General features: G+C 44.0%; 1 protein-coding gene across 5 annotated transcripts in view; it reads right to left on the reverse strand.

Annotated features, from left to right (window-relative positions):
• RNF144B (ring finger protein 144B) overlaps window positions 1-18,213 on the reverse strand; it is a 142,559-nt gene that overhangs the window by 17,184 nt on the left and 107,162 nt on the right. For all 5 annotated transcript variants that reach the window (XM_014572942.4, XM_006121824.5, XM_025183986.3 and 2 more), the window contains one exon: window positions 8,630-8,690. In XM_014572942.4, coding sequence (XP_014428428.3) covers window positions 8,630-8,690 — 61 coding nt within the window. The remainder of the gene's footprint in view (window positions 1-8,629; window positions 8,691-18,213) is intronic.

Genomic DNA, 18,213 nt, shown 5'->3' on the forward strand with positions numbered 1-18,213 from the left:
TCTGGAGCCCCGGAAGCAGCTGGGACCAGGGCTGCAGGGACTACTGGGGCCCGATCGCAGTCTCCAGTGCTGCAAACTGGAAGGCAGAGGGTGGGAGAGGGGAAGGGGGAAAAATAGGAGGAAGGGGTGGGAGAGAAAGGGGCTTGTGCTGAGGGGAGGGGGGCAGATGAGGAGAAGAAAGGGGAAGGCACCAAGGGACAGGTTGGAGGAGAGACAAATGCCAGTGGGCCAAGTGGAGACAATGAGGGTGTGTCTAGACTACATGCCTCCGTCGACGGTTTCACGAGGCATACCTGTGCCGATCAAGAAAGGCTTCTTTGTCAGCGCGGCACGTCCAGACTGCCCCGATCTGCCGACAAACAGCTGATCGGCAGAGTGGGGCAGCCATTTAAATTTAAATGAAGCCGCGATTATTTTAATCGTGGCTTCATTTCCCTCTGCCGATCTGGCTAATCTACATGCCTCCGTCGACGGAGGCATGTAGTTTAGACGTACCCTGAGGTGTCAGTGGGAGGGGGGACAGGGTTAAGCTGGGAGAGGAGAGGGTAAGAGCATTTGGAGCTAGAGGGAGGATGGGGAGGTGCTGGGAGAAGGCTTGAAAGAAGGAGTGGGCATGAGGAAGGCGGGGATGGAGCAAGGCATGTGTGAGGGCACAGGGGCATCAGGGAAAAAGAGAGAAAGGGAGCAGGGGCAGTGAGGAAAGGGGAGGCACCAGGAGAATGCAGGGGTAAGGGAAGGTGCAGGTGCCAGGGGATTCTGGGGGTGAAGCAGAAGGGCAGACACCCGCAGGGGAGGGACCAAAACCAGAGGAGAGAGACAGGGCAGGTGTGTAGAGGGAGGTGTTAGCAGAGGGGATGAAGAGGGATAGCTCACATGATCACAGTGGGGCTACTGGAGGAGTGGGCACAGGGGGGAGAGAAGGGCTGGTGGAGGGGGCCAGGTCTCAGGAGGGCTCAGAGCAGTGAGAAGGGCAGGAGTCTGAGTCAGGGCAGCAGAGGAAGGTGAAGGGTTGGGGGGCAGCAGGCACCAGGGGAGCTGATGGAGCAAGGGGAGGATGCATGGCAGCAGAGGGAACAGGTAGAAGTTTATAAGATGTTTATTAATAACTTGGGTGCCGCAGTGGCACATCCAAACAAGCCACATGAACTCAGTACAGGTGCACAACACAAAATTCATTCTGCTCATGGGAGGAAACTCTTAGGCTATGTCTAGACTGCAGGCTTCTTTTGAAAGAGGCTCTTTCGAAAGCATCTTTCGAAAGAGCCTCTTTCAAAAGATCGCGTCTAGACTGCAGGCGGATCTTTCGAAAGAGAAATCCGCTTTTTTGAAAGAGAGCACCCAGCGAGTCTGGATGCTCTCTTTCGAAGACGGCCTCTTTACATTGAAGAACGCCTTCTTTCGAAAGATGAACTTTCGAAAGAAGGCGTTCTTCCTCGTGAAACGAGGTTTACTGCCATCGAAAGAAAAGCCGCGTTCTTTCGAAATAATTTCGAAAGAACGCGGCTTGAGTCTGGACACGGCCTTTGAGGGAACACTTCCCCCAGCCTCTCCGTCCCTGAGTTAATGTCACACACATTGGGTTAATGCAATTGCAGGATAATTGCATGGGGGGGAGTTGGCGGGGGCCAAACTACTCCCTATTGGTAGGAGGATGGTGGAAAAAGTCCTTCAAGAGGGGTGACATGACACCTTTTATTTCTGGTCATGTGTCCATCTTGCCCCGAGAGTGTTACCTCCAGAGGACTGGCTAATGGGAGTCACGGGGTGTGGCTAATGGGGTCAAAGAGTAAATTTAAAAAAAATTCTTTGATGTGAAAAAGTAGGCCGTTCTCTACCCATTTCCCTGGCCTATTTTGTTTGCCAGTCCGCCCCTGCACTCAGCTTCCACTGAGTTCACTGGTGACTGATCAGCACTTCATAATAGGGGCTTGGCACATGCTAAGAACAGTCTGCAGTTTATACTGGCCTATTGTCTTTTGCAACTACAGTGTAACAGAAAAGGGTTTTCTTCTAGTATTGTAGTACAGAGAAAGCAAAACAAGTCACAAAGTTTAATGTACCTAATTCTGAAAACTTGAATTCTTTCAAAAATAAGATGGGAGAAAGAGATAGAAGAATGTTGGTCTTTGACACCCACTGTTTGTAAAGCTAATTGACTTTGTGGAATCTTTGCAGCAAGATATAAATGATGCATGAAATGAAACTCCCTGCCCACCCTGTATACAAAGAACATATGGACGGTGTTTTGCAGTCATTGCTGTGATGTGCTATTTATTTTAGCACAGAGCGCAAATGAAACCAGAAAAGCCCACCAAGCCTAGAAAGTTGCAGCTAAAAATATAAAGTAAACACAACTCTAAAAGGCTGTTTAATACTTCTAGTGAGGTAATGGTTCTCCGCCTGGTCTCCTCTGTCTAGCCACAACCTAGACAGCCATGTAGATTCAGCTCTAAGCAGGGAGGTCTTCCCTAAACTGCATGCCACCAGAGGCTGTGCTCTGGTCAGTTCTCACAATACAAACAGTCGGATGTGATCTGGAAGACAGCCTAAGAAAATGGAGAGTGGTGCTTTTGATTCTGAGGGTAATACTTTTTCCTTTGAATTGGTACTAAACCAATGCCTTTCACATAGTGTTAGGTGACCATGTATTGTTAATAGTCTCATGCTTTTGGAATAAACATAAAATGGAGATTCTGGTCACTTGTGATCATGAAAGATCCCATGGCAGTTTCCACAGAAACAGAAGTAAAACCCATTTGTCTTGGCCAAATTCCATTGAGCCCATTGTGTTCTGCCTACTTCTGTTGGAATAGTCTCCTTTAATTCAAGTCCTAAGCTATTGCATAGTTATACTTTCCACTATAAAATAGCAGCTGCCTTTCACTGCAAAGGAGGTTGCTCTCAAGTGGCTTATTTAATTTTGTATATCATTAAATATTTGGTAGTGTTTGATCAAGACTAGGAGCTCACCATGCCAGGTGTGGTACAAATATGTATGAAGACCCACTCTTGGCCCTGAACACCCTATAATACAAGCAGACAAACTCGGAAGAAGAGTGATGGGGATACAATCAAAAATACGACCGTCACATGAAGCAGAACGAGCACCAGAACTCAGAGCAGCACAAGGAGGAGGCAGCAGGATGGGGCAGCCTAGAGAAACTCTACTCCTTGGCTATTGCAGAGAAGGAGTTGGGGAGTATCCCTTGCAAGCTGGGAAGGGATGACACTGAGGCAACTGCAGCCTTGGGAGCACTGAGCAGGGCAACTTCCAGGTCCCCACGCAGGGAGCCAGACTGCTGCTTGGCTCAGCCAATGGGAGAGAAGAGCCCCCAACCACAATCAGCAGAGTGGCACTGGCAGATTGCAGAGGATCAGCGCCTGTGAGCCCATGGGCCCACTGAGCAGTGAAGTGGGCCCGTGCAGGAGGTGGTGGGTCCTGGTGCCAGAGGAGTGGGATGCTGTGCTCAGGGAGTGATTGTGGTTCCTCTTCACTGAGCCTGGGTCCTGTTTGTTCCTGACTGGAGAGATGCAGATTTGACTGGGCAGGGCGGGGGTTGCAGTGTTTGTGCCTGGTACAAGGATAAAACCCTGGTGATGGGTCAAGTTCTCATGAATGAAGTTAAGATTTTTCGATGGCTATATTTAGTGAAAGTCATGGACAGGTCATGGGCAATAAACAAAGTCAGAGAAGCCCATAACCTATCCATGACTTTTACTAAAATAACTGAGGGCCGTCTGACTGCTGCTGGAGACTGAAACCTGAGTTGTGTGGGGAGAGGAAGAGCAGAAGCTTGAGACCTACTTCCAGGGGTTGGGGAAAGGGTTTCCAGCTGCAGCCACAGGGACTGAAGCTAAGGAAGTCACAGTGGTGTGCTAAAGTTCTGGAATCCGTGATTAAATTGTTTCCTTACTCGTGAGCAAAAGCTGGTTAGAGCAAAAGGTTGTTGGCTGAAAGAGTGGCTTGAGGGCAGAAAAATTATATATGCCATATAAAACAGACACTCGAGTCAACATTAACGGTCTGATTTCTTATAAATGCCATGGCAGAGGTGGGTTTTGAGAAGCAATTCAAAAGGACAAGAGCATGGTGGCCTTGTCCATCATTGCAAAATAGATGTTCTGTTCCTAAGGGACAGGACAAAACAAGGTATGGAAAGGTTTGTGTAAAAAAAACCTTGTAAATAAGGATCAATATTGTTGTCTAAGTAGAGAAGATGGTAAAGGAAAGTGGGACACAGTAACTAACAAACTAAAACAGACCATTAAGGAGGATCAGAATTGTGTAGGTGAGCACCGGTAGCTTGACTGTGGTGCAGTAAAACAAGGGAAGCCGGGGGAGAGTTTCAGCTATAGGCTGCATGATCAGAGCAACAAGCAATGAAGGAGATTTTAATAGCTCTAATCTTGGAGCTAGGCATGTCAAGCAATCTGGAAAGGAGGAGGTTGTAGTCACGAAGATGGGAGAGGAGGACCACTTGGGTGACATGATTTGCCCATTGCCTGTCAAAGAACAAGGACAGAAGGTTTTAGAAAGGTGATGGAGGAAGATGTGGGAGGTTGGAACACAGCCTGGGATATTCAGGACAAGAGAGAGGGGGAAATTAAAGAGGACAGACAAGTTGTAGGTTTGAGTGACTGCAAAGCTTTCGGTGGTGTCAAAAAAATGACAGAAAACTTCGAGAATGGAACAGGGTTGGAACAAAAGATCAGGAGTTCTGTTCTGGCTAAATTATGTTTTAGTTGACAACAAGACATCTGTGAGGCGACATCAGGAAATCATTCACAAACTGTTTTCAACCCATTCAAACTGTTTAAAAAATTACATTCATGTCTTTTTTAACCCTTTAACATACTGATTTTACTCTTTTTAAAAGTTAGCTATGGACGTTATTTCAAAATAACAATGTGAGCAGCTACACAGCAATTCTGTTATTTTGAAATAAATTTGAAATAATAGACCATGTGATGGGGGGTCACCCCCCGCTTGATATGGCAGCACGCCCTCTCGCATGACCCATGGCGCCGCCAGCGTGTCCAAGTGCGGAGCCCACACCCCGCGGTGGATTTTTGGCGCATGCACGCTGGCTGCAAGTAACCCAGCAGACCTTTGGACCCAGGGGGAGAGACAGGGGCGTGTCACTCCGGGCAACGCACCACATGCGACATTTAAAACCTGGAAGGGTGGGTAATGAAGGGGGGTGTGGGCGGAGAACATTGCCCCCCATTAGCCAAGCAAGGCTGCCTGTAATCTCTCCAGCAGGATCCCGAGAGGAGGAGGCTGGGATCGCCAGGGCCAGCGTTGTGGAGCTACGCCCTCGGCCCGCCCAAAGCAACGGACTGAGGACTGACCAGAGACACGGACTATTGGGGTTAGACTTGTTGGGGTGCACAGAGTGAGGAAATATTAAGTCAGTAGGACGTCAGGTGGAAAAAATGGTGAGCCCCGCCTGCTAGCCACCCTCCTGCTACAGACAGCTTATTCCGACTTCTGTAAACCTCATTCCACGAGGAATAATGCCTGTTCTGAAATAGCTACAGTGTAGATGCTCCACTGCTGCTATTTTGAAATAGCTCCTCCCCAGGGCCATTCAAACTAATTACTCCCTGGTGCCTCCTGGGGCTCTAAATTGAGGTAGCACGTCTGCATTAGGGAAGCCTGCTTCAGACTAGTTTTGAGGCTTCCCTGTAGTGTAGATGTGCTATTTGAAAATAAGCTGTTTTGGAGTATTTCTTCTGGAGTAGCTAATTTTGAAATAAGTGTGCAGTGTAGACATACTCTAACTGATTAAAAGATTGGCCAAAAGTAGGAATAAATTATCAGTTTTCAGAAGGGAGAGGGGAACAGCGGTGCCATCCTGAGATCTATACTGGATCTAATACTGTTCAACATATTCATAAATGATATGAAAAAGCAGTAAACAGAGATGTTGCAAAGTCTGCAGATGATATAAAATGACTCAAGATACTTAAGTCCAAAGTTCAATGCTGAGTTAAAGAAATCTCACTACATTGGGTGACTAGGCAACATTATGGCAGGTGAAATTAAATATGGATCAGTGCAAAGTCATACATATTTGAGCCTATAATCTCAACTATACAGGCAAAATGATGGAGTCTAAATTAGCTCAAGAAAGATCTTGGCTTCTTCATGGATATTTGTCTAAATACAACATCTCAGCATGCAGCTGTAATCAAAAACTCTATGTTCGGTGCTATTAAGAAAGGGTTATATAATAAAACAGAAAATATAATGTGATAACTAAATAAATCTGTGGTACTTGAATACTCCTCAGAAAAGATATACAGGTTGAACCTCTCTAATCCACAACTCTCTGGTCCAGAAAGATTCATCATCCACAATGATTTTAGTTAGCCAGATGTCCATTTTTCCTGGGTGTGGCCAAGTTTCCTGCAGTGCCATAAAGTTTGTTTACAGCCACCAGTCCTGGCTCTCAGTGTTCTATGCTGCTATTTAGCTCTAATTTGCTCCTAAATGTCCTATAACAGCCCAATAAGCAATTGGAGTGTTGGTAATGCTTCTAGACAATATTGACCTCCCATGGTCCGAAAAATTATCTCGTGCTGAACCAGTAAGATCCTGAGGGTACCGGACTAGAGAGGATCAACCTGTGTTAAAGTTAGAAAAGGTATAAAGAAGGGCAACAAAAATGGTTTGGAGTGTGGCACAGCTTCTACACAGGAAGAGATCAAAAAGCTGAGACTGTTCAGTTTGAGAATATTATAGTGGTCTTAATAGGGCCGGACCAAGCCATTCCGGCACGTCGGGCAGACAGGTTAATTGCACCCCAGGTTGGGGGTGGGTGCATGCGCGGCCCCGCCAGAGTGTGGTAGAAGGCGCACGGAGCTGGTGGCGGCAGGATGCACATGCCCGGCCTGGCCCAACCCGGCTACCACCGCTGGCGTGCAGCCCGGGGCCGCCCGGGGCAGGCCGAGCCTGGCCATGCAGGGCCCTATGGCTGCGGGGGCGCACAGTGCCCCTTACAGCTGCCATCGGGTGCCCCCATAAGTTGGTGCCCTGGGCAGCTGCTTGGCTAGCCCATGCCTTAATCTGGCCCTGGTGGTCTATAAAATCATGGTGTGGAGAAATGAATAGGGAGGTGTTGTTTATCCTTTTGCTTTTACATAATACAAAAAGAATAAAAGCCTCAGAGGAGTATCTGTGTAAATCTATAGCTTTAAAAACAATGAGTAGTCCTGTGGCACTTTAGGGTGCATATACCACTACCCAGAGCTCGAAATAAATTACACAAATTGAGCTATGCAAATTGCATAGCTTATTTCGAGTTAATTTTGAAATTTGGCGCTGTCTACACAGTACTTATTTTGAAATAAATACCTATTCCAAACATCCCTTATTCCTAATGGAATGAGGCATATAGGGAAGTTGGAATAGTGAGCCAGTTATATTTCTAAGAAACAGGCACACTCAAAAGATGCAGAATAGCTTTTTCGGGATACCAGAGGTATCCTGATATAGCACAGCAGTGTAGACCAATCAAAAAATATAGACTCATGAACTTTCAAGAGTGAGACCCACTTCATCAGATGAATTGGAGTAGAAATAAGAGAAACTCAGACTATTGTTATTATGTATGTATTAAAAAGTAAAAGAAGTACCTGTCAATTGTAGGACCCACCCGCTACCCCAGCATGAGGTCTCTCTAAACCTGTGACATCCGGAACCTAGGACTAGATTATAGGGGATGGGTCACTTGACAATTGCCCTTTTCTGTCCATTCCTTCTCAAGCATCTGGCACTGGCCACTGTCAGAAAACAAGTTAGTGGGCCATTCTTACGTTCCTGATGTCATTGGCTTCTCTATTGACAGAGTTGTAGTCAATAATAATGAGACAGATTGACTTCCACTGTAAAAACCGGGGGAGAAAAATCTTTGTGAGGGTTTCATTGCAGAGATTTCCAACTTGCCTTTATTGTCCTATCATGCAAACTAGGTTTGTCCCACATGGAAAAACACAAGCATTGATGATCCATGGGAGGGTGACGGACTTGCCAGGCCCCTGGGCAAGGGGAGGGGGTGGCTCCAGGCTACTGGACTGGGGGGACTCAGATGGAAGGGCAGTCTGTGGGCAGCCAGCCCTCAGCACCAACCTTCCCCCTGCCCATCTCCGGTGGGCCTGAAGATGCATGGAAAGCCAGGAACATCCAGATGGATGATCCATGCTTCTCTATCCATGCTAGCCCCTGGTGTCCCATCCTAATGCAAAGGCCACTTGTTCCCTTGCAGCAGAACTCTACTGCACCCATTCTACCATGAATGCCCCCTCGCTGCAACTATGCCAAGCACCCAGGATGAGGGACTCTGCAGGAAAAATAGCTCAATCCCGGGCACACAAAATTGAATATATTAGCTAAGATGCTTAATCAAAAAATTGTCCTGTGGTCTGGCTTCTGATAAAGTCCATGGCAGTTTTGTTATAGACTTAAGTGGGAGTAGAATCTGGCCTACTCTTTATAGTTAAATTATATTAAAAAAAAAAGAAGGCCTCCCCCACCGGTGACAATGCATTCTGGTATTCAGTGGAATCCCTTCATCCCATATTTTAAGCCACAGTAATGAATAAATGTAAAATAAATGATTCACACCTCGTTCAAATTTCAATCGCTGGTATAACTGAAACTGGTCAACAGGTACCAAACAGGCAATCTGAAACAAGAAATGTAAGAATAGAAGAGATGTTAGGAAAAGAAAAAGTCAGCCAGCCCCACATGCCTGCTCTTTTGAATCTGATCTCAACCAACCTTCCTTTACTGTTTCTCCCTATTTTCCTCAATTCTACCTTCTCCAGATCTAAGTCTAGGTAATGCTAGGCCACCTGTATTTTAGGTAACTCATCCCAGGAACTCAGTCCATGTTTATTACTTTTCACAGGAAATAGTTTTTCATTTACTTCTAGCTTCCCATTTTATTTCATGTGGATTTATTATTAATGAAAAGTGATATATTGCCAGGCCTGGAACAGAAGCCTCCCTCTGCCAATGTCCTTCAAGCTTGGTGTGAGGAGTCACCTGTAGGATGTGTCTGGAGAGGTTAGACTCCATTCTTTGGCCTTGTGGCTAAGAGTGACAACAACAAGGTTGCTGCTGTGATGTGCACCTTTGTCCACTGAGAATTGGACTGAAATTACCAAACTCATTTCATACAGGCAACAAAATAGACATTAGCTGGCATGTCTGAATCACTATCAACCGTGGCTGAATTTGAACTGGTGTCCTAGAGATGAAGTGTTGAATTCTCCATTATTAACCTCCTAGAAAGACATTCCAGCACCTTCATTAAGAAAATTAGCCAGATCTGCAAACCAGCAATGCTCACTTGAGTCAATGAAGTTACATGGATTTATACCAACTGAGGATATGGCCCTCTAGCTCTTAGATTTTGAACTCATCATCTGTGTTTATCCACCACTGTGAATTGTCTTATATAATTTTGAAAAAAATGCTGTTGGGTCATCTTGGTTTCTTCTCTTTCTCCTGAGAATAACACTGGCTTCCTTAATTTTTCCTGTTAAAAATTAGGACCTGATTTCAGACATGCCTCAACTCCCACCAATACCAATAAATAGCTTTGGAGGGAATTGGGGGCTCTCTGAACTTCATATGAGGCCCTACAGGATTATGCCCCAAATCTGGCAGTGAACCCTCTCCTGTCCTCACTGCAGCAGTAACAAATACAAGTTATCCTGCTGATAATGTGAATTGTTTTTGCCACTGGAAAGGAACAAATAATAATTTGTTCAAACTGTCATTTTATTAAGGGTATGAATCCGTCAGTCTGGAATATAAAATTTCATTTCAAAGGCTGATATCTGGATCACTTATTTGATCTAACCCATGTTATACAATAAATAATGCCACTGACATCAGGATTTAGGTGTTTTAAAGACGCTTAAAAGGAAACCAAAGGATTTGTTGACAGATTTAGAAACATTAGCAAGTTTTTTTACAAGAGACATTCTTAGTTTAGTCAATCACAGTCTTAAGGCTCAAAATATTTTCTTATTCTAATTCAGAGATTGAACAGAAATTACTATACACTGTCTTTTTAAGGGACAAAACTCTCTCCTCTGATAGTTCAGTAGGATGATATGAACTTCCTGAGGCATTTTTCATCTGTCCATTAAAAATTAGCTTAAACATTCTTAGAAACACAACAGTAACTAATTCTGGGGGCTCATAAATCCTCCTATTTATCGCTGGTCATAGAGCAGTAGGAGCAGATGTAGCCAGATTATGTTTTCAGGAAATGTATCCAAGGAACCCAATATTTTTCCTCTATGGAGTTAACAGGAAATAGCTACATACAAGCCTGTAATTCTGGTTTGTGCCTCCTCCCTCTGCTGTCAGCAGTCTATGTGTTTCAGGGATTTCTGGGGTTGCAGGTCTAGGAGACACCAGTGGCAATGCAGGGGTTCTGCCTACTCCAGGGATTGAAACATCATTAGCCCCACCAAGAGTCTCCTGGTGGCAGCAAATGCTACTGCATCAACTACACAACACAATATCCAGAGTGTAGCTTGTAAGGATGACAATAGGGCTATGTCTAGACTGCAGGCTTCTTTCGAAAAAGGCTCTTTCGAAAGCATCTTTCGAAAGAGCCTCTTTCGAAAGATCACGTCTAGACTGCAGGCGGATCTTTCGAAAGAGCAATCCGCTTTTTCGAAAGAGAGCACCCAGCGAGTCTGGATGCTCTCTTTCGAGGAAGCCCTATTTACATTGAAGAACGCCTTCTTTTGAAAGAGGAACTTTCGAAAGAAGGCGTTCTTCCTCGTGAAACGAGGTTTACCGCCATCGAAAGAAAAGCCGCGTTCTTTCGAAATAATTTCAAAAGAACGCGGCTTGAGTCTGGACGCAGGGGAAGTTTTTTCGGGAAAAGGCTACTTTTCCTGAAAAAACCCCTGAGTCTGGACACAGCCTAGCTGAGGGGATCAGCCCAAATAGCCTTAAAGACCAGCTGCCCCTGTTCACAAGAACCTCTGAACTAAAAACAGCTGTTTTTATAGCTATACTTAAAGTTAATGAATACACAGTAGAGTGTATAATGGACCAAAGTTCATTATAGACTTTACTCCTTCCATGTAATACATAAATATTTGCTCTTTTGGAGAAAAAAAAATCGTGCCTCTGAGTAGAAAATGTGTTAAAACTTTAACAGATACTGTAGTTGAAAGGTTCAGCCTATGGAAAATACAATTTATTGAGTCAATTCAAATTAAATTTAAAATTGCAATACAGACCTGATTTTATTGGTTTCAATAGGTTTGATTCATGTCCTTTATTATGAGAGGGGGAGAGAGAGAAATCTTGTAGCTAAATTATGGGAGAAGGGGTATGTCTACACTACCCCGCTAGTTCGAACTAGCGGGGTAATGTATGCATACCGCACTTGCTAATGAAGCCCGGGATTTGAATTTCCCGGGCTTCATTAGCATAAGCGGGGAGCCGCCATTTTTAAATCCCCGCTGCTTCGAACCCCGTGTAGCGCGGCTACACGGGGCTCGAACTAGGTAGTTCGGACTAGGGTCCTATTCCGAACTACCGGTACTCCTCGTGAAACGAGGTGTACCGGTAGTTCGGAATAGGCACCCTAGTCCGAACTACCTAGTTCGAGCCCCGTGTAGCCGCGCTACACGGGGTTCGAAGCAGCGGGGATTTAAAAATGGCGGCTCCCCGCCTATGCTAATGAAGCCCGGGAAATTCAAATCCCGGGCTTCATTAGCAAGTGCGGTATGCATACATTACCCCGCTAGTTCGAACTAGCGGGGTAGTGTAGACATACCCAAGGTGTCAGAAGGTCTAAGTTCCATTTCCAGCTCCGTCATTCCGAGCAACTCATGTAACTTCTGCCAGTTTTTTTTCCTCAGGAGTCTTGTGAGATTCAGTATTTGTCAAATGCATTTAAATGAACTGTGATATGGAAGTACAAAATAAAGAAAATGCATACTGATAATTGGAAATGTCCATATATAAGAAAAATTCACTCTGAAAAAAAATATCATCCTATTGGGCTATTTAAACAGTTTAGATCCTCATCTATGACTAAGCCCAGTCTACACTAGACCCAGCAGCTCACCTTAAGGTACGCAATTTACCTTAAGCCAAGCTTGGTGGCAAACACTCGTGTTGGGTTCCCTTGCTCCTCATGGCAAAAGCAGGAGGATTTAGTGAGTCTTAACTAGACTCACTACATTGAACTCCGGAAGATTGATTGCAGCAGGGGCAATCTTCCATTTAGTGTGGACAAGGCCTTGATATATTTAAAGGGCAGAGGAGTTGCAAGGATGTCTTAAGTCTACTTCATGATTCTGTGACCCTGAAACTGGTTGTGCCATCCCAATCCTCCAGATAACCTAATTAGATTGGACTGTAGTCCAATGTCCTTTTTAGGAACTGAGAATTGCAGGACTGGCCTGGAAAGCGGGTGGCATAGAACCAATTCCCTAATCCATGGGAATCCTCATTCAGATGGATGCACCAACTTTCTGGTTCCTTTGCGCCACTGGAGCACAAAGCTGGCAAATTAGGACCAAAAACTGTCCAACAGTTTCCCAAAGATTTCCAGGTGCTTTAAGAAACACCCAAATAGATTATTTTAAGAAATATCATCATTGTAGATATATCTGACACCTTAGCAACTGTTAGCACTGTGAATTTTAAAATGAAATTATAATGATTAATTATTCAGCCCTTGGCACTTCATAGGGAAAAAAAAGTGGCACATCCCTGACAAAAAAGTTTTTAATTACAGTTACATTTAATAAAGCATAAGAACTTCTATGCACACCCAGAGCTTACAAAGTGGGAATCAGGGCTTGAAACCAAAGCTGTAACAAGTTTGATTAAAAAGTGATAAAAGAAAGGAGAGCAAATATGTGACAGAAAGGAAAATACCAATGTTTGTTCAAGGTTAAGAAATTGTCCAATTTAAGGAGGCTGGCTGAGAAATGCCAAAAGAAATATTTCAGAGATGTTTTTTAATTATGTTAAAGCTCCAATGAAAATGTGCATGGATAATAAGAGGCCAAATGCCCTCTCCTCTGAAAAGCTCTAAAGCATTATATTTGCGATTTATCATATTTTTTGGCTTTTACATTTTAGATTTTCTACACATAGTAGGCACTTGTACGATACTACTATAACAATACAACTGTAGCCTTGATAGTGCCTTTTGCAAAAAGCAGAAAGACTTTTGGGAAATCCCAGAAAAAATATGGAGATTTTGTAACTGCACATGCCCTGAATCCCATGCATAGAGTCCAACAATAGGATTCCTAAGGAGTCCTATTAAGGTTACAGTAACTGTAAGACACTGTAAGTCCTGGAGGCAAAGCAGTGAAGAAAGGAAGATGAAAAAGAATGAGGCTCAAATGCACAAAAGATTAGACTGCCTATTTATTTACAGCCCTGAATAGAGAGCAGTATATGGAAGCATCTAGGTCTAGGAATTAGCCCTTTCTTGTCCCCTCCTCCACTTTCCCTCCCACCGCTCCAGTGGCCAACATATTGAAGGAGGTAGAGCCAAAAGCTCCATCTGTTCTCCCAGTAGCTCCCATAGCTGTTGTGTAGCAGACATAGAGACACTGCTTACAATGGAGACTCAGGCTATGTTTACACGTTGGGGGTTTTCTGGGATACCAGAGGTATCCCAGAAAAACTCCACCATGTCCAAGGAACGCGTTTGCTCTTCCGCTTCCCCCCCCCCCCTTTTTTTTTTTTTTTTTGCAGAAGAGCAAATGCGCTCTTTCAAGGAGCCCCCTATATCCCTCGTTCTATGAGGGATAAGGACTGTGCCGAAAGAGGAGGATTTTCAGTCATTTGGCCCCATCTACATAGGGCCAAATGGCGGAAAAGCCTCTTCTGGAAAAGTGATCAGAAAAAGCTGCGCAAATTGCATAGTGCAATTTGCGTAGCTTTTTCCAACAACAGACTGTAGTGTAGACCCAGCCTCGGGGAGGTCACAGAGGAGAATGGATTTTACTTCTATATTTGTCTCTGAGCAACTGTGTGCACCATGCCCCAATCATGCTCATAGGGAGGATCCTCACAACAGTTGATGTTCTTGTAAAATGAATGCTTCTCTTCTAGGCATACGCATGGTAAGAAAAGCAGCACAAACACATGAATCAAGCTACTACAAGGAGCTGCAACAGTCAATTATCTTCTTTGCCAAAAGCCCTAAATCTATGCATAGAGGCATCATATAATTTAAGGTATGAAATTCAAAATAATTCCTCCTCTCCTTCCACCTTGTAAACATCACTTCTGCGGAGAATTTACCTGAGAAGACCACACCTTACATATTTCGAAGCACAAATAGTATGGCAGAGCATTTCTGGCAGAATGTGTTATTGACATTACAGCTACGGGAAACACTTCTAGAAGTCAAGATTAAATGGCATTAGCTTGGGTTGGGATTTAAGGGGCAGAGGGAGGTTTCAATCTCCTCAGTGTCTGCAAATAAGCTTACTCCATCCTCCCGCCTCCATCAGATACTGTGTACACTAGTTTCATCATCATAAAATATTCATCTTTTCCATTAATGATCTTGCTCATTTCAATGTGGACTTGCTCAGTTGCTCCCTTTGGGTTTATTGAAAGCACCAGTGGATGACAAAGAAGAAAAGAAAATAATTTGGATACTGGAAAATAAAGATTTGATGACAGTGGTTCCCTTCCTTCTTACACTTCACTATTGGAGAATGACCAATCAGTTTCCAAATTAAAATAAAATAAAATAAAATAACCTTTTTTCAAGTGCATGGTAGGGGGATTTTTGCCCAAATAGGGACAGATGTACAAGCAATAAGAGTTTTGGGCCGATGCTACTAAAATCAGTCAGCTCACCCCTGAATCTCCTAATGAGAAAATAGAGATGGGTTTGAGTCAGCTCACAGTATTTTGAGATAAATCAGAAGTAACTCCACTGAAATCAAGGGAGCAACTATGGTGCAAAACTGGTGTGCGTGAGAGGTGTGTCAGGCAAGATTTCTTTTTAAATGTCAGCAATGAAAACGGGGCACTTAAGGCACATCTATACTGCAGGCTAAACACAAATTAAAATACACAACTTCAGCTACGTTAATTACGTAGCTGAAGTCGAAGTAGCTTAACTTAGCTTTAGGTGCTGTCCACACAGCAGGAAGTCAAAGGAAGCACAACTTCCCTTACTCCTCGTGAAATGAGGGTTACAGAAGATGGAGTAAGAAGCCTGTTATTCAAAATTATTTCAAAATAATGAGCTTGCTGTATAGACATGCATGTATTTTGAAATAATGCTGCTTTGTAGACATGCCCTTACAGATCTGAGGTCTGCAGATACCTAGTTCTACACATTTCTGATTCCTACATAATATGAAGTAACAGAGAAATCATGAAAGGAGAGTCTCACTCTGTAGATTGTAGACTAATTGCAGCCCATTGCTGGCAGTCTGTGCCGAGCTCTCAGGTAACATGATGCTGGTTCTGCTCCTTGTTTCCAGCTGCTAAACTGCATTAAAAAGACAGCTAAGGATACTTTAAATACTTTCCTATCATTACTTTTCAACATAAGTGATTGCTGTAGTTGGCAGAGAGATGCTACATGAGCACAGATGGAAGAGAAGGCAGTGGGGGGAATGAACAAGGGAGAGGGGAGGGAAAGTCTGCTAGTTGGAGAGTTCCTCTATTAGAAAATACAGGGGATTTTCTATTATTCTGGTCATCAGTGCAAGCTGAGATCAGTACCATAAGAATTTACTTCTGTTTGAAACTGAAGTAATCTGCACTCAGGAAAATTGTGTCTACACTGTTCATCCTGTCCACACTAGAAATGTGCACTAATGCAGTTTAGTCACTGACATATTTCAGAACAAATCCCTAACACAGACAAGGTCATCCTTATGTGACAATTCTGCCTTGGCAGAGAAAAGAATTGGATAATATACTAGGTCCTCTCCATCTGTAAGACCTATGGGTATGTCTACACTAGCTCGTTAATTTGAGCTAGGTAGGCAAATCAGGGAACCGGGGTTGCAAATTAAGCCCGGGATTTAAATATCCCGGGCTTTATTTGCATGTTCTCGGCCGGCCGCTATTTTTAAATCCCCCTTAGTCCGAACGAACTGCCCGTGGCTACATGCAGAAGTTTAAAGTTAATCTGAACTAAGTCCTTAGTTCAGATTAACTGTTACTCGTGGAATGAGGAGTAACAGTTAATCCTAACTAGGGACTTAGTTCGGATTAATTTTAAACTGCCACGTATAGCCACAGGCAGTTCGTTTGGACTAAGGGGGATTTAAAAATGGTGGCCGGACGGGAACATGCAAATAAAGCCCGGGATATTTAAATCCCGGGCTTCATTTACAACCCTGGATCCCTGATTTGCCTACCTAGCTCGAATTAACGAGCTAGTGTAGACATACCCTATGAATCCAAGGAGTTTTCAAAATTCATTCTTAAAGAATAAAATGTCTTGTTTGAGAAGATAACTGGTTTGCTTTTTAAAATTATCTTATTTATTTTGAAACAGACCCTTCCTTCATCAAATTTTGCTTTTTCTCATTCAAGTATGCTTTTACAATGGCTGCTCTACAAGCAGCTGTCACCATAATACAATTCCCAGAATTTGACCCAAGTCTAGAGCAGGTAAAAAAATTTCAACCAGACCATTTTTCTATTTTGTCAGAAAATGCCATTTCATCAAAATCAATTTTTTCTGAGAGAATGTGTTGATTTACATAAAATTTAATTTAGGAGAAAAAAACTTTTAAAAAGGGGGTTCAAGAAGGTCAAAATACTATAGAAACATTTTTTATTTTGCAGTATTTTAGAAAATCAGAAAAAAATATTTCCTGGGCAGGACTGCAGAACCACCCAGGGATGGGGCATCCCCCCACACTTCCAACCCCCCCTTTTCCCTAGGATCTCCCTTTCCAGTACTGCCTCCTCCAGGGACTGCCGCCCGAGAGTGCCATACCTCCATGAGGAGGGCCCCAACAGTCGACTTTCCCACACCAAACTGGTTGCCCATGGACCAGTAACTATCTGGTGTTGCAAGCTTCCAGACGGCGATGGTGACCTGCTTTTCTAGGGGGGTGGCAGGTCACATCTGGGTGTCCTGTCGCTGGAGGGCAGAGGTGAGCCAGGCACACAGCTCCATGAATGTCTCCTCATTTGGAAGTTGTGGAGCCACGGCTGATCATCCCACCACTCCATGACCAGCCGGTCCCACCAGTTGGAATTGGTGTCCAGCCTCCAAAATCATCTCTCCACCGTGGGGTGCGGTTGCAAGTGCCTTGCTCCCGCACACAGGCAGAGGTTCTCAAAGATGAGCTCAGAGTCAAGTTCATGCAGGATCATGAAGGCAGCCTGCAGAAACTGTTGTAGAAACTGCAGCACAACAGTGTGAGGCACTCGCATGCCCAGAGGCAGCTCTGGCTCCATGATAAGGAGTGCTGTGGTGTCCTGAAGCAGTGAAACAAGTGCAAATGCTTTGCTGTCCCTCAGAGAGGAAGCCAAGCAAGCAGAAGAAGCTGAAAAATGGCTGTCCAGTGGGGTTCCCTTTAAGCACCTTCAAGTAGCCTTAGACAGCAGCACTCGGAAGCAACTGCTGACTTAATACCCTGCCTGAACTGATTCCGGGTGGCCTTAAATGCGAGATTGCATCCAATCAGTGTGGATGCTATCTTTCGAAATAGCACATCGCTATTTCATTGCGCTTTTTGGTTGTGGGTGCAAAAGAAAAAGATCTTTGGGAAAAGCTTATTCCGAAAGAAGCTTTCAGTGTAGACCTACCCATACTTAAACAGCCATCAGGTTGTCTGTAATTCAAGGCTGTCAGTGGCCTTCTTATGTGATAAACAACAGGAAAAACTTCTCAACAATCCTTCTAAATTTTCATCCGAAGTAACTACTCACACAACACTATTTATCTTGAAAAACTATTCCACTGCCATAGTGGGTTATTTTATTTTTATTTTTTTATTTAGTATCTCAGAGCCATCAGCAAAACAGTGATTGCTATGATTTCTATAAACTGCACACTTCCCATGCCACTTAAACTGGAATGAAGAAGAATCATTCTCTTGGAAACTTAAAACACTTTTTGGCAGCACATCAATTAACTGTAAACCCTACATTGATTTAAATCCTTTTGGAAGACAGTCAATATTGTGAATTATTGTGTGAATTTC

This window comes from Pelodiscus sinensis, chromosome 2, assembly GCF_052426305.1.
Source record: "Pelodiscus sinensis isolate ZL-2025 chromosome 2, ASM5242630v1, whole genome shotgun sequence".
NCBI lineage: Eukaryota > Metazoa > Chordata > Testudines > Trionychidae > Pelodiscus > Pelodiscus sinensis.